The 14,648-nt window shown below is 39.5% G+C and overlaps 1 protein-coding gene across 9 annotated transcripts in view; it reads right to left on the bottom strand.

Annotated features, from left to right (window-relative positions):
• PIEZO2 (piezo type mechanosensitive ion channel component 2) overlaps window positions 1-14,648 on the bottom strand; it is a 311,173-nt gene that overhangs the window by 80,234 nt on the left and 216,291 nt on the right. For 5 of the 9 annotated variants that reach the window (XR_012659159.1, XM_075084668.1, XM_075084662.1 and 2 more), the window contains exons 10-17: window positions 14,334-14,372; window positions 12,299-12,437; window positions 11,761-11,894; window positions 9,473-9,709; window positions 4,933-5,056; window positions 3,098-3,342; window positions 2,290-2,438; window positions 1,372-1,545 (exon numbers count right to left, since the gene is read on the bottom strand). Coding sequence is in view for 8 of the 9 variants with exons in the window: in XM_075084668.1 (XP_074940769.1) it covers window positions 1,372-1,545; window positions 2,290-2,438; window positions 3,098-3,342; window positions 4,933-5,056; window positions 9,473-9,709; window positions 11,761-11,894; window positions 12,299-12,437; window positions 14,334-14,372 (1,241 nt within the window). In the remaining variant the exon portion in view is untranslated. The remainder of the gene's footprint in view (window positions 1-1,371; window positions 1,546-2,289; window positions 2,439-3,097; window positions 3,343-4,932; window positions 5,057-9,472; window positions 9,710-11,760; window positions 11,895-12,298; window positions 12,438-14,333; window positions 14,373-14,648) is intronic. The other 4 variants (XM_075084664.1, XM_075084665.1, XM_075084666.1 and 1 more) reach the window with 1 other exon arrangement.

Genomic DNA, 14,648 nt, shown 5'->3' with positions numbered 1-14,648 from the left:
AAGTGCTTGGGCTACAAAAGAGCCTGCTCAGTTACTGCAGACTGTAGTGCATTCCCCCAAATGCCTCAGCCCAGGAACAACCTGTTTCAGCTCAGACACCTATCTGAGATGTTAACATGCATCTGCTGCTGCACAAAAAGTCTGCTATGGGCAAAGAAAGTTTGCTCACAGGCCATTTCAAAGGGCCTTTGAATCTACCATCAGATTTAGCAATTCAAGAAAAGCAAAAAGTATTAGGCAAACAGTAATTTTAAAAGGTAAGTTAAAAAAAAAAAATACAACATTGTTAGGAAATTCTATCAGGTTTGATTTGTTCTGGGTTTGGGAACTTATTTAAATACAGAAACCAGACACATTCTATAAAAGTAGAGCTTATTCACATGCACTGCCGATTAGGAACACAAACAGACTTGTACCATACGCTGTAAAGATGCTTCGTACTCAGTTGAATGCATGAAAAATATCTGAAATGCTTTTGTAAATCTAGCAAGTCCTAGAGCAGAATTTTCTGTTAAGACAAACTGTCATTGCTCCACAACACACTGTGGTGTACGTGATGTTATGCAGCTAGTCCCCATTCATGGAAGTGCAGCATGGAAGAGCACTTATCGTTGGACAGGTGAACACTCCAGTAACAGTGTCTAAATGAATTGGTTTCTTCAAAGAATTGGAGTAAATGTCATCACGTAATATGACACTATGTACTGTGAAATCATTTCTCTCTCTTATACTCCTGGAGCCAGATCCTAGGCTGGATATGTTTTTATGCAGGAGAATAGGGAAGAGTTAAACACAGGAAAAGTGAGGTCCCAGAATCATGAGAAAATACTAATGAACTTCTAGATGAGATCACTGAATGTCTCAAAGTGGTAGCAGAGCCAATGGTCACTACTTCGAAGAGTGACCCCAGGTTTGGGATTTTTCCATTTCTGAAGTTCACCTTTACAAAAAGGCCTAAATGTCCAAGGCAAATGTGGTATTTGCCAAAGATCTCTCAATCTTCACTGGACCCTCAAAATGGACATTGAAAAACAGAAGTGACCCAAATTAAAAGCCTTATTTCCTATTATTGGCAGGACTTACAAAAAGGCACACAAAGCAGTTAAGCACCTAACTCCCATTAAAGGTCAAAGCCAATGAGATAAACACATAAGTACCATTCTTTGAAAATTAAAAACTTCAGTGTGTAGGGGATTGTGGGGGAAGACGGATACTTTGGTTGTTGTTTGTTTAGCGGGGCACTGGATACTGAGCACTTTCTTTTTAAGCCAGATAGTCATAGCAAAGGCATGAAAAGTGTGCATTACAAGAGAGTCAGAAACAGCATTTTCATTCAGATAACCAATACCTTCATTTACTTCGTTTCTTTACCTGTAAATAGTGTTGTCCTGTTTGCTGGTTACAGCTTTTAAATCAGTGAGCTGGAGAAAACGGTCATGGAAATAGTGAAGGTGTAAGATACACGCCAGTAGGAAGGAGGTGGGGATAAAGATGCGTGTGAATAGCTCAGCCACAGAAAACTGTTTTAAGCCAAGGTCCGCTAGTCTGGAAAAAAAAGTAAGCCACTAAGCCACCTTTTCACGCCACAATCTTTTTCTTGCCATGAGACATTATTACAAATCATTTGCAATAGGACATACAGGGCTAGTACTTGTATGTGTTTTTAGTTTTTAAAATTCTTCTAAACCAGCAAGTTTTACAACGCAAATATCTTGTATTTAGACTCAGTAATTTAGAGAGATACTGTAAATGTACAGATTCAAATGAACTAATTCTGCCATAGGTCTCTTGAATCAGATGAGTTGGCTCTGATTAAAGTCCTGCACTGGAGATCCACTTATATGCATATACTTTATCTTTCATGCTCCTGTTGAGAAAAACCCAACACATCGTGAGAAGGTAGAAACACAGCCCTCCTTATTAGGAGGAAGGCATGTCCACCTTCATCAGCTCCAGACATCCTGCAAATCTACTCTTAATCTCTTCCTAATCTTGCTCCTATGGTCAGAGGTAGAGCGGAGTATTGGCACTGTATTGGGAGCAGGAGCAGTGCCAAGGCCTTGGCAGCAGATGAAGTGTGACTCCCTGAGCTCCTCTCATGCCCTTGCTCATCTCTATTGTTACACCAAGAAATCTATGGCTTCAGAGCTGAGCCAAGGCAGCTATGCCTGGGGATGGTCTCACAACACTTTTCCCACACAAGAAGGAAGACCACTCTCAGAGCATTCCACCACACTGAACTCAAAAGTCCAAAGAAAAAAAAACATGAAATTAATCAGAAACACTTACTTGTTTTCATCCAGGCCTGTCATGTTCTTCCACAACCCAGGGAATGACTCAAACTGGTATGTATAGATGAATATAAGTACCAACATTGTGTAAACAACCACTGACATCCAAAAGTATTTTAAAATCTTTCTCCACCATTCATAGTGCACCTGAAAATCACACACTAAAGATGTTGAAGCAAGCTGAAGGCAAAGACACTGACAAAAATACTGACAATGCTGCACTGGCAAACAGGCTAAGAATATTTTTTTTCCTATGTGGCCTGAGGTAAACAATGCTTACCCAACAGCAACCATGGTCTTTGAGATACAGTTATTACTCCTGATGCGCCCAAGTACAGACTTTTGTGTAAAAACATTGAGACATGGCCACAGACATAAAGGCCAGGGACAGTTTCAGTCACTCAGTTTCATCACCATTAGGTGATGAAAGTCCAGGAGAGACAGACTCCGTGTCCATTGGGGTGTGGAGACGGTATGGACCAGCTGTCACAAAAACTGGTGGCTATGTAAGATGTGTACAGGCCCAGAATTTTCCCACACAGGTTCCAAAGGTCATGGTGATGTGAAGTGGAGACCCAGAGCAGAGGTGTGTATTGTATGCACCTAATTTATGTGCACTTCGCCTGTCACTATGATCAAAAGCCAAAGGAGAATTAGTCTTAACACCTTCAAACGATCTTACTATGTTGTATCTAACTAAAGAGCAAACACACTGCTTATGAATTCTGTTTGGAGGTACTTTATTAAAAAGTTAAAGGTATAAGGCATTATATTCAAGGACAAAATTCAGTTAACACAGTTCTTACCTGATAGAGGGCCACACAGAAGAGGAACAGTACCATATAGATGATTTTGTACATGACAATTCTACCCTCAAAGCTGACAAAGAAGAACATGCCCCCACAGACGTAAATCCAGTACTTGATGAACATAGCCATCACCAGCTTCCCCAGGACTTTCATAATATCCTGTTCATCCTCATCATCCTCTTCCTCCTCCTCCTCCTTCTCTTCCTGTTCTTCTGCCACTTCTCCCTCTTGCAACTCCTCTTCTGCAAATATAGAGTAACATTTGGCCTCTGTTGTGGGGACGTTTAGTAAGAATTGAAATGGGTGGAAAGTAAAATCTCTGCACACAACACAGAAACTTAAAACAATATTCACAAGAGAATGTATTTTTGAATCATGCATGCCGCCAGAGGAGGGGAAAGTGTTTTAACTTCATATGAGCTTCAACCTGCTGCTGGAACCATATAGCTATACATCCTTACCAGACACCCGTCTTCACTTTGTCTGAAATGCAGGCAGCTGTAGTGGAAAATTAGACCCTAAGGGTTGTATAATGGATAACAGTCAAAACACTTTCATGACAATACCTATGGTCCCAAGCAAGAACCCTTTTAAACTGGAAAACAAAGAAACCACCAGCACCCTCTCATCTTGAATTTCATCCTTTAGAGAATATTGTGGTTACCTCCAAAAACCACAAGCAAATGAAAACATTAACATAAAACCAAACAAGCTTAAAAAATATAAATGCTTCACTAACACTGCTGTTCTTTCAAAGAAACTACCACTTTTCCAGCTTCTTCTGCTGTACCTGAGCCATTGCAGAAAAGACAAGCTGCTTTGCCCTACAAATAGGTCAGGATTCCCCAGTTATGGACCTTGTGAAGCTTATGGAGTGCAGGGTAAGTGCCCCTCCAATAGCAAGCACACATAAGCAAGAATCCAGATACCAGGGCTTGTCAACCTCATAGTGCGTAGCTGTAACGTTTTTCTTCACATTGAGAACAATACTGAGATTTCACCATCAAAAGGCTCACCCACTCCTTTTGACCCACTCAACATCCCTCTTCTCACACTCTTTCCTTGCTCTTGCCTTAAAAATCCTTACAGTGCCCAGCTCTGGCACTGATCAAATGTTTTACTTGGACAAATATTGTAATTAATCAAAAAGGAAGCTACATCACTGCTTCCTGGGCTGACTTTCTACTCTTTCAGTGAGTTGAACTTGTTCAGATCAGCATCTAGAGAGACAGAAAAAGGCAAGGAAAGTTTGGGAGAACACGTGTCCAGTAGCAAAAGAGAGAACAGGCCACTGAGCTGTTAGATTAGCTGAAACTGTAGCAGTAAACTTTGCTCTCAGGTATGCTTCTGATAGCGTGACCCCCTGCACTGAAAACATACCTGCTCATTTTCCCACTGAAATTAGTAGTTTAACTTCTGGTTTTGTACAAGTGTTTATGTACAAACACAACTTTGGCCAGGGAAAGAAGGAACAAGGAATTTAGTAAGCGACTTTTCCTGTGCAAACTCTACTCCTGTGGTTAAACTCCTAAGGAAGTTAATTTGCTGGTTTGAGTTTGGGACACAGGAGTAAACTGATTATTTGAAAGTTCCATGACATTTCTCAAATGAGTCATTTCAATTACCTTCCAGTAATGAGAATTCTAATTTCATTTGCATTTCGGAAGTTCAAAGGTGTTTTATTTTTATATCCTGAAAGACAGTTGTACATAGATTTTGTAGTATCTTTCTTAGCTAATAACAGGTATCTTGCTAATTGCTTTCAGCATTATAGGAATGCAGTAACTGGAACTTCTACCAAGACTCAAGGGCTAAATTGGAGGTGGCTTTACCTTTTTCTTCATTTTCTTCACTTCCAACTTTGACCTCAGATAAAGTAGCTTCTTTCAGCTGAAGTGCTTTCTGTTCAGTGAGGTGTTGCCTAAGCAGTAGCCAGAAAGTAATTGTGAAAAGAATCTGCAAACAAAAATGAAAACAAAACCAACAGACTAATTGTATATCCTATATCCTGCTAATACAAACATATGTTTTCATAAATTATGCATGCCTTTATTTTCTCTGTCCATCAGAAAATGGTAACAATGGCACCAGTGTCAAAGTGCATCTTTGTGGAAGTTAAGTCATTTAGGAAATGTTCTGTATTGAAAAGAACTTTATTTCATTTGAACTTTTCCACTGAGTAATAACTTTTCACTCCACATCTTTTCTTAATGGTATTTACTTATACAGTTCTGTTCTCCCCCGTTCTATTCAGTTTTTAACTCCTGCCTTATAAGTTTAAGGATCTTCTCATTATATATTGATTGGTATAATTTCTACCTGTCCATTTTTGTTCCTTTTTCCCTTTTTGCAGGGAAGAAGCACAGGCAGGTGAGTGTATTGTCATTACTAGGGTTTGGTATATATGCTAAGTCTTTTGATTTAGAAGGCTCGGTACTTCAGGTGATTAAATGCAATTAATTTAAAAATCAAAAATTTCTTTGTGTCTTTAAGTTACAGAAGACACAGTCAGTTGAATATGCCTTGCATGTGGAGCAGTTATGAGATTTAAGATGGCTCTTAATTCTTTGAAGAGCTTTAAGAGATGATAATTCCATAACAGCAGGATACCTTAGAAATAAATAAATCTTTAATGAGGACTGCATTTCTGGGTTTTGCAAAAAGCTAAATTCAAGAGTTTGCAATACTGAGACATGGCCAAAATTCAGAAAACAGCATGATCCCTATTCATCACACATGTAATTTTACATTTACATTCTTCAAAGTTTCCACTGATTTCAGTAGCGCAGAACAAAGGTTATTTCACTACTTTATAAGCTAGAAGAATAAAATCTCAAATAGAAAACATGTAAGAGCCAGGTATTTTGCACACAACAGAATGACAAGGCCAGTAGTACGATGTAAAGAATTCTCCTGGTTTTCATCTAATGCACAAATACTTCATGGGGGAAAGAAGAGGTCCCAGGCTAGCGACAGCTGTTTTCACTAACTCTGTAGCTAACACTGAGCTGCAGCAGCAGATTGTCAGCCTGTGTGAATTGTCACAGCTTCTCCAGATACCTCTTGGAGCTCTGACTTTTGCAACACAAACCACTGATATTCTAAAACACAGATTTGTCCTGCCATGATTAGCTCTGTCTCCCCGCTGCGTTTACTCCGTATTCTCTTTGGCATTTCCAGAGTCAGAGCTGGCTCTAAGAAAAGTCTTCAAGGGTTGCAGATTAAGGAAATGCTTTTAGTCCACTTTTTACAGTATCCATTTTATTTCCTTTTCAGACCAGGAAACACACACAGAGTGTGTAGAAAGTTACGCAGACAGAATTACAGTACATTTCTTTCTATTTTCCTCTCTTTGCAGAATACGGTATCCAATCCAATCTTTATTTAAATTCAACCTTATTCAAAGAGCTTTAAACTAGGAATAATGGGGAGGAACAGAGTTACCAGCAGTTTGAGTGGGAGCGACGGACAGGGCTGACAAGTAAAGGGTGCCTGGGGTGATGTGAATGCAAGGAAACACATAATGAACAAAACAGGACTTATGTGGGTTCAGCTTAAGCATTTTTACGTAAGCAAGGAAATGCTTTCAAGGCACCATTACAGGGAAATATTCCAGATCCTTTCTGGGAAATCAGTGTGTCGGATGCCTCTCTGAAGTGCCTGTACACTAATGTATATAGCATGGGTAATAAACACAAGAAGTTAGAGACCTCTGTTCAGGGCTATGATCTTGGGACCACAGACAGGGTGCGATGGCTTGCATAGCTGCAATGGAGAGATACAGGCTTTTTAGGAAGCACAGGCCAGGAAGGTGCAGAGGTGGAGTTGTGATTTGTGTGAGAGCACAGCTAGAACACATGAGCTCTGCCTGGAGATGGCTGATGAGCCAGGTAACCTGGGAGGAATATGGAGACACTGGCCAAGCAAGCAGAGACACAGTTAGAAAAGCCAAGGCCTGAAGCTGAGTCTGGCGAGGCATGTCAAGGTCAACAAGAAGACCTTCTGTACATACATAAGTAGAAAAGGAAGGCTAGGGAAAATGTGAGCCCACTGCTGAATGGGGCAAGGGCCCTGGTGACACAGGACTTGGAAAAGGCTGAGGTACCAAATGCCTTCTTTCCCTCAGTCTTTGCTAGCAAGACCTGCCTTCAGGAATCACAGGTCCCAGAGACTGTGGAAAAGTCTGAAGCAGGGAAGACGCACCCTTGGTGGAAGAGGATCAGGTCAGGGAATACTTAAGCAAACTGAGCATACATAAGTCAATGGGTCCTGGTGGGATGTACCCACGACTGCTGAGGGAGCCAGCTGATGTCATTGTACAGGCTACTCTTAGAACCACAGAATCATAGAATAGGGTCATATAATTAAGGTTGGAAAAGACCTTCATCAAGTCCAACCATCAAACTAACACTACCATGTCTCCTAAACCATGCTGTGAAGTGCCATGTCTACACATATTTTGAATACCTCCAGGGATGGTGACTCCACCACCTCTCTGGGCAGCCTGTTCCAATGCCTGACAACCCTTTCAGTGATGTAATATTTCCCAATATCCAAACTAAACCTCCCCTGATGCAGCTTGAGGCCATTCCCTCTTGTCCTATCACTAGTAACCTGGGAAAAGAGACCAACACTCACCTCACTACAACCTCCTTTCAGGTTGTTGTAGAGAGCAATAAGGTCTCCCCTCAGCCTCCTCTTCTCCAGACTAAACAAATCAAGTTTCCTCAGCCACTCCTCATAAAACTTATTCTCTAGACCCTTCACCAGCTTTGTTGCTCTTCTCTGGACACGCTCCAGCCACTCAATGACCTTCTTGTACTGAGGGGCGCAAAACTGAACACAGTACTTGAGGTGTGGCCTCACCAGTGCCGAGTACAGGGGCACGATCACTTGCCTACTCCTGCTGGCCACACTATTCCTGATACAAGCCAGGATGCTGTTGGCCTTCTTGGCCACCTGGGCACACTGCTGGCTCATGTTCAGCTGGCTGTCAACACCCCCAGGTTCTTTCCCGCTGGGCAGCTCTCCAGCCACTCTTCCCCAAGCCTGTAGCGTTGCATGGGGTTGTTGTGACCCAAGTGCAGGACCCAGCACTTGGCCTTGTTGAACCCCATACAGTTGGCCTCGGTCCATCGATCCAGCCTGTCCAGATCCCTCTGCAGAGCCTTCCTTCCCTAAGCAGATCAACATTCCTGCCCACCTTGGAGTCATCTGCGGACTTACTGAGGCTGCAACTGATCTCCTTATCCAGATATTAAGATATTAAACAGAACTGGCCCCAACACTGGGAACGGCACTTGTGACTGGCCGCCAACTAGATTTAACTCCGTTCACCACTACTCTTTGGTCCCAGACAACATTAAAACATTAAAAAAATATTGAAATGATTTAAAAAATTTAATCATTAAAAAATATTAAAACTCCTTAGAGATTTACAAAGTCGTTGACAGAAACTGTAGAACTTCTCTTGTAGAACTCCTTGAACTTCAGCTCCCTTACTAAACTAGTTGCACCTTTATGAGAGAAATAATATAGCACTCACTAATTTTCAGATGCATTAAAGACCCAGAAATGGTTGTCCAAAGGGCACTGCCAACAAGGAAAATCACTTACAGAACGACCTTAAATGGTAATTAGGAGTCACAAGGGAAGTGATTCACTTAGCACAAGGGGAGCAGTGCCAGCTAGATGCACTGAGACGCCCCTCTTGGGTGCTCTAGGAAATAACTTCCTATTTAGGCTCATTCCCTCCCCCAGAAGCAAACCTGCCAAACAAAACGCATTTTGTAGTGCTTTCAAGACATCAAAGAAAAAAATCTATCATGCACCGAGGTCAACAAACTTTCTTGTTTCTGAACTGAAACGGATTCCAACTCACACTGCTTGAGGTGTAAGGATAAAGAAGTAAAGCTCAGTCTCAGCTATGTACTGCTGCTTGTGGCAAATCATAAGGGACTGAGTAGTACTGGTAATTGCCATGACACCACAGTTCCAGTTGCCATCATATTCAGAGACAGACCTGACATCCTATCAGTATTAATCTAACAAATCAAATCACATATAGTTTTGCACCCAGTTTATAAAACCAAACAAGTGAGCAATTTCCATCCACTAAGAATTTTCTACAGAATTGTCATGAAAATCTACAAAGGTGTCTGAAGTATTTGTTCTGGTATTAGCTTAACAAGCAAGAAGCAATTTTCTGAACGCTTTTAAAATGACTTATCCTTTATTGTAGAACTGCTACTAAACATGGTTATACTGAATGCTGAGAATTCACTCAAAAAAAAATGCCGAGAGATCTACGTTTTTTATCACAATATATTTTTGTGGCTTCATAAATAAATCTCAGCTGTTTGTAACACCTACCTTTGATGCCAGCTCCCCAGGATCCTTTCTTTCTAAAAAACCGGATACTTGAGGAAGCTCATCATTCCTGAGCTCAATACTCCATATATACTGCAATGTTAGCAGTAAATTTCCATAGAAAACCATGAATGGTGAACTGATCATGGCGTATTTCCTTCGGTCTCGAATCATCCACAATGTGCAAGACCAGATCAGTAACACAAAAGTCAACCAGCTGTGATATGTGATACTCCATGCCTTGTGAAAGGAGGAAAAGAGGAAAAAATGTTCATGGATACATTCAGGAACAACATTGACGCATATTGCCAGGTACACTTAGCTTATACTTCTCTACTCGATACACATTTTCATTGTCATGAAACTCTCACCCGTATTAATTAGCTACTGGGCAGCTACAATAAAACCCTTGAAGAAGGTACAGAAAGTGGATTATTAAGAAGTCCACAGCTGAGGGCATACCATGCTTTGTGCATTAATTGTACCTTGGTAAGGCTTGTAAGCAGCCTCATTGCTTCTCATTACACCAAAGAAAGAGATGGAAAATACAGACTAACTTCTGGGCACACAAGATCTCCTTCCAAAACTATCAGCAAAGAATTCAGAGTAGGAATAGCAAAACATATTCAATAGCTACTGCATTCAAGGCCTTTGACAGACTTATGAAACCACGATAAATCCATACTGTTCTAGCTTTTGTGGAATTAATTTATAATTGAAAGCTATGGTATGCACCTGCTGCACACACTTAATCTGAAGAACGTTTAGTCTGCACTAACCATGTTAGACTACCTGAAATACACACAACTACAGATCATTGTCTATGTCTTGCAGAAATCAGTTACTGAAAAATTGCTCTGTTAAGCACTTGGGGAAAAGAATTGGGGTTTTAAGTGGTTTTTATTAACATTGTGTTATTGATTTAGGACTAAATTCAGCTATAGAATAACTGTCAATAAAACATTTTAGATTCCTTTTCAATTTAAACAAAAAAGTATGAAACATTAAGAATATGTCAAGCAGTTTAGCTTAGCCCCCTTGGAAATGATGTCTTCTAAGGGTATGTGAAGAAACACTAATATGCAACTTCTCTGTCCCCTTATAAGACAGTAACATATGCTGGGCTATGTCTTTGGCTATGGTGTAAGTGGAACTTGCATCAGATCACACCATAAATTTATAAAGGAATTTGGGTCATATAAAATAGGGATCTATCACTAAGAAAAAAGCCAGTAATGTCTCAATATTAAGCTACAAGAAAGCTATTTAAATATGTCTTCTCCTTTGATATTGAGAGATATGACCTTAGAGATGAGTTAAAAAGGAAATATGGATCATAGGAAACATGTGAGTTTAAAAATAGGAAAAAGAGGCCTTGTGTTAATATGAAAACAACTACTTCCTAATATTTCAGAATGCACCAAGCCAGATCCAGATTCTGCACAAGGAGTCTGCTTTATTTAGTTGAGAAACTTTTCCTGTTAAAGGACAGCAAATAAAGTTTGAAAATTTATGCAAACAAGAGGCAGCCAAGCTAATTTGTTTTACCATTTTTAATGCAAAATTGGGCCAAGAAGCTTCATGGTTAATTTCATCACAGTTGAAACCTTTCCAAAACAGTAAAACCAAAGCTTGCATTGGGAATATATATACAGATCTAATCATTATGCTGAAAACTTGCTACAGTGCAGCTCAAGGTATTTGCATCAAGTGGGCTTAAAAGCAAGCAACAACATAAGAAAGAGAAATAATGGTGGTAAGTAAAATAATAGCAAAACCTTGCTTGGCACAAAGTTGTGTTTTCCTTGAGACCTTTCTGTGTCAATATAGGAAATCAGACTTTACAGATCTTTTCTTCTCAGAGAGTAACTGGATGCAAGCTTCAACCTGAAATAGGAACTATATTTTTAAAATTTACTATATCACTATGAAATGCTTGAATTTAGCAGGCAAATTTCTGAGCGGAGCAAAAGCACGATAAGCCTGCTTATGCAGAAGCTTTGGAATCAACAGAAAACTGAGCCCCAGTGGGGCTCCCAGTCCTGGAAACACGATGCCTTACCCAGAACCCCACGTGTTGCCCTATTTATAGGTCTATAACAAGCCTGGGAATTATGCATTAATAACCTAAAATGGATCCAAAATGATGTAGACACCATATTGATATTTTCTAACCCTGATGCAAACACTTACTGAAAAAGAACCGATGAGATTACTTTCAGGAAAACATTGCAAAAACATATTTATTTGTAAAATTAACAGATTTTTTTGTTGTTGTTGCCAGTACTTACCATCATAGCTATCAGAGCACAAATGTAACTTTGTTTCATGATAAATTGGAACACAGAGACCAGGGCATGTAATTTAACATTTTCTTTTTCCTCCTGAGCAACCTCCTCTTCCTCTTCCTCCTCCTCTTCCTTTTCTAAGTAGAAGAAGAAATTCTTATTTGCAATTCATGCTGGTCTAAACATAGTACATCCACTCTCTATTGGAATGGTTTCACTTGTAATCACTCTGATGGCTACTTCTACAGCAATCAGCAAGCCCAAGATGGGAGCCAAAGAAAAATTACATTGGAACACGGTAAAGCAATGCAAAACCTGCAGTCACTGTGTTGGTAGGCAAAGTATTTTGGATAGTATGTGCTTACAGCCCAGTTTACAAAATTGCCATGTGGTCAGCCATCATCGTAAGGTGACAGCAATTATTTAACTTCAACAGGCCAAAGAGCTTATCAAGATCAAAATAAATGCTAGAGGCAGTGAATGGAGATACAGAATAAGAAAAAAATATGGAATCAAGGGTAATTCCCAGGCAATTCACTACCTGACATGTCATCCGAAGGCTCCCATTTGTACTGTGGTGTTGAGTACATGTCTGCTTTGGCCGGACCATTTTCTAATGGCAGCGTGGGGTGGATGGTGTGATAGTCAGCGGGGTTCCCGTTCACTGTTACCAGCAGCACCTGCCAGGGCAACGGAGGGAGGCACTGTATTTAGGGTGGCTTATATGAGAATGAGACTCCTGCTTCTGTGCTTCACTAGTGTTGGCTTGCCAATGTTAAAGGAGCTTAACAAGTAACTGCAGTCATTTCCTTCCAAAGAAATTGATGTGTTATAGTCATGTTGCATGCAAAAGTAGCACATAACAGCCTCAAAAATTAATTGTTGTTACTATCATTTCAATATTATCAATATTACAAATATTATATATTAATATTAATATATTTGATTGACTACAAATGTCAACAGAATTAGAGATTTGTTTCAGTGAAGTTCTTTAGCAAACAGTAAAATGCTGCTGCATCTTTGAACTTCTATAAATACTTCCTTTAAAAGATTTCAAATTTTTTTTCAAACTCCCAGAATGTTGCATTGTATTACGTAACGCTTCAATTTACACAAGCGGTCTGAAACGGAATAGAAGTGTGGATACACAAGCAAGAGCAATTAAGTTACTGAAGTCAGCTGAGCCATGGGAAATGACTACTCGCATGCTCTTGGCCTGTCATACCTACGATATGAAATGGAAATTAAAAACCTGTGAAAAGGTGGACTAAGTTAACACATCCACAGCTGGGGAAGGCTAAGACTGACCGCATGGCTCGGGGCACAAATAGTAACTCAGTGAGCCCATCTTCAGACATCCTGCCTTTCCCAGGTTAAATCGGCTTTTTACAAGCCAAGCTAGGAAAGTATCATTATATCTCCTGCATTTAAGTTAAAGCTGTAACCGAAAATTCTCCTTCTTAGGCAAAAAAAATATGTCTTTAGACATATTAGTTCTCAATGGGAGAACTAATGTGACTTTAGTTCACATCTAATTATTTCCAGTAGTTATGAAAATAATGTTTATAAATTACTTTCAATTTTAAATTATTACTGGTGAGATCTACATTTGCTGCTGTTAATAAAACCAGTTTCCATAATTATTGGTATTGATGCCACATTTATGCCGCTTGGTAGTACTAATTCAACACTCTTTCATTGTTTTATTTTTGCAAATTAAATTTCAGCCCTTGTGCTTGTTTGGATTAGAGCTCCAGCAACCACAGTCATAAATAACTCTTGTAGTGGCAGAAATTCACATGCAATGGGTTAGTGATGGTAGTACATGCTGAAGACTGACTTCTGCTTAGGCTGTGAGATAAGAGTGTATTTTGCCTGTTGAACCTATGCACAGGCATGTGTAGACCATTTCAGAATAGTATCTGGGTTACGTTCAGTTATATTCAGCAGCTACACCAAGCATGGGCTGTGGAGCACATTTAGATTTGGTTATAGCTGCTCCCAAAGTTCATCTGCACCTCCATTCTTCTGTGTATGCTGAGCAGATGGGATATTTCTGCTTTCAGAGACTGCTAGGGTCTACAGAAGTCAGGATAAACGGATCATTTGCTGTCTGTTCAAAGACTTGGATTTTCTGTGATCTGTAAATTGAACTCTCATGTGTTGTCAGTCATGCTTAAGGGCCTCAGCATTTCAACAGGAATGAAAGAAAAAAATATAGCAAAGAAGCTAAATCAAGTTTAAAGAAGGCTTGCATTAGAAAGCATATTTTGATATCTTATTTAAACCCAATGAAATAGCAAAGATCGTTTGCCAATTGGTACTACCACATGCAGTTGAATTTCAAATGATCAATTTTAGGGTTAATCAGTGGTTTTTTTCAGTGCAATTATTAAGGAAGCGAAAGACAATTATATTCAGGATAATCAAGGTTATAGGGTAAACAGTAGGCTAACCAAAATAAAGAATTTTTTAAAATGTCATCTAAGTTTTTATCTGTATATATCAGTGTAATCTGAATTTACACACATTAAGAAGAATTACAAAATTACAAAGACTAGTAGTATACTAACATCCGATGGCTTGTATTCATCTTGGGTCATTGACAGAAGCTGCAAAAAGCAATGCAAGGACAAATTATTAAAGAAGCATGGCTAAGCATTAATAAGTCTAACTTTTTGAATACATGCATGCATATTTGCTGACTTTTGCAGATTTGCACTAAGAAATTCAGAAAGAATTCTTAAAAAGCCAGCACAATCGTACACGATGCTCCATAAAATGTGGAGCCATAGTATTGACATAACTTTACTGTATGTTCCTATGAATTCTAAACCAAAACTGAGAATGTTGTATTGAAATTTTAGTTACTAGGTCAAAGTATTAAT

Source organism: Phalacrocorax aristotelis, chromosome 2 (assembly GCF_949628215.1).
Source record: "Phalacrocorax aristotelis chromosome 2, bGulAri2.1, whole genome shotgun sequence".
NCBI lineage: Eukaryota > Metazoa > Chordata > Aves > Suliformes > Phalacrocoracidae > Phalacrocorax > Phalacrocorax aristotelis.
The sequence above is the reverse complement of the archived record's forward strand: the minus strand, read 5'-3'. Positions and strand labels throughout refer to the sequence as shown.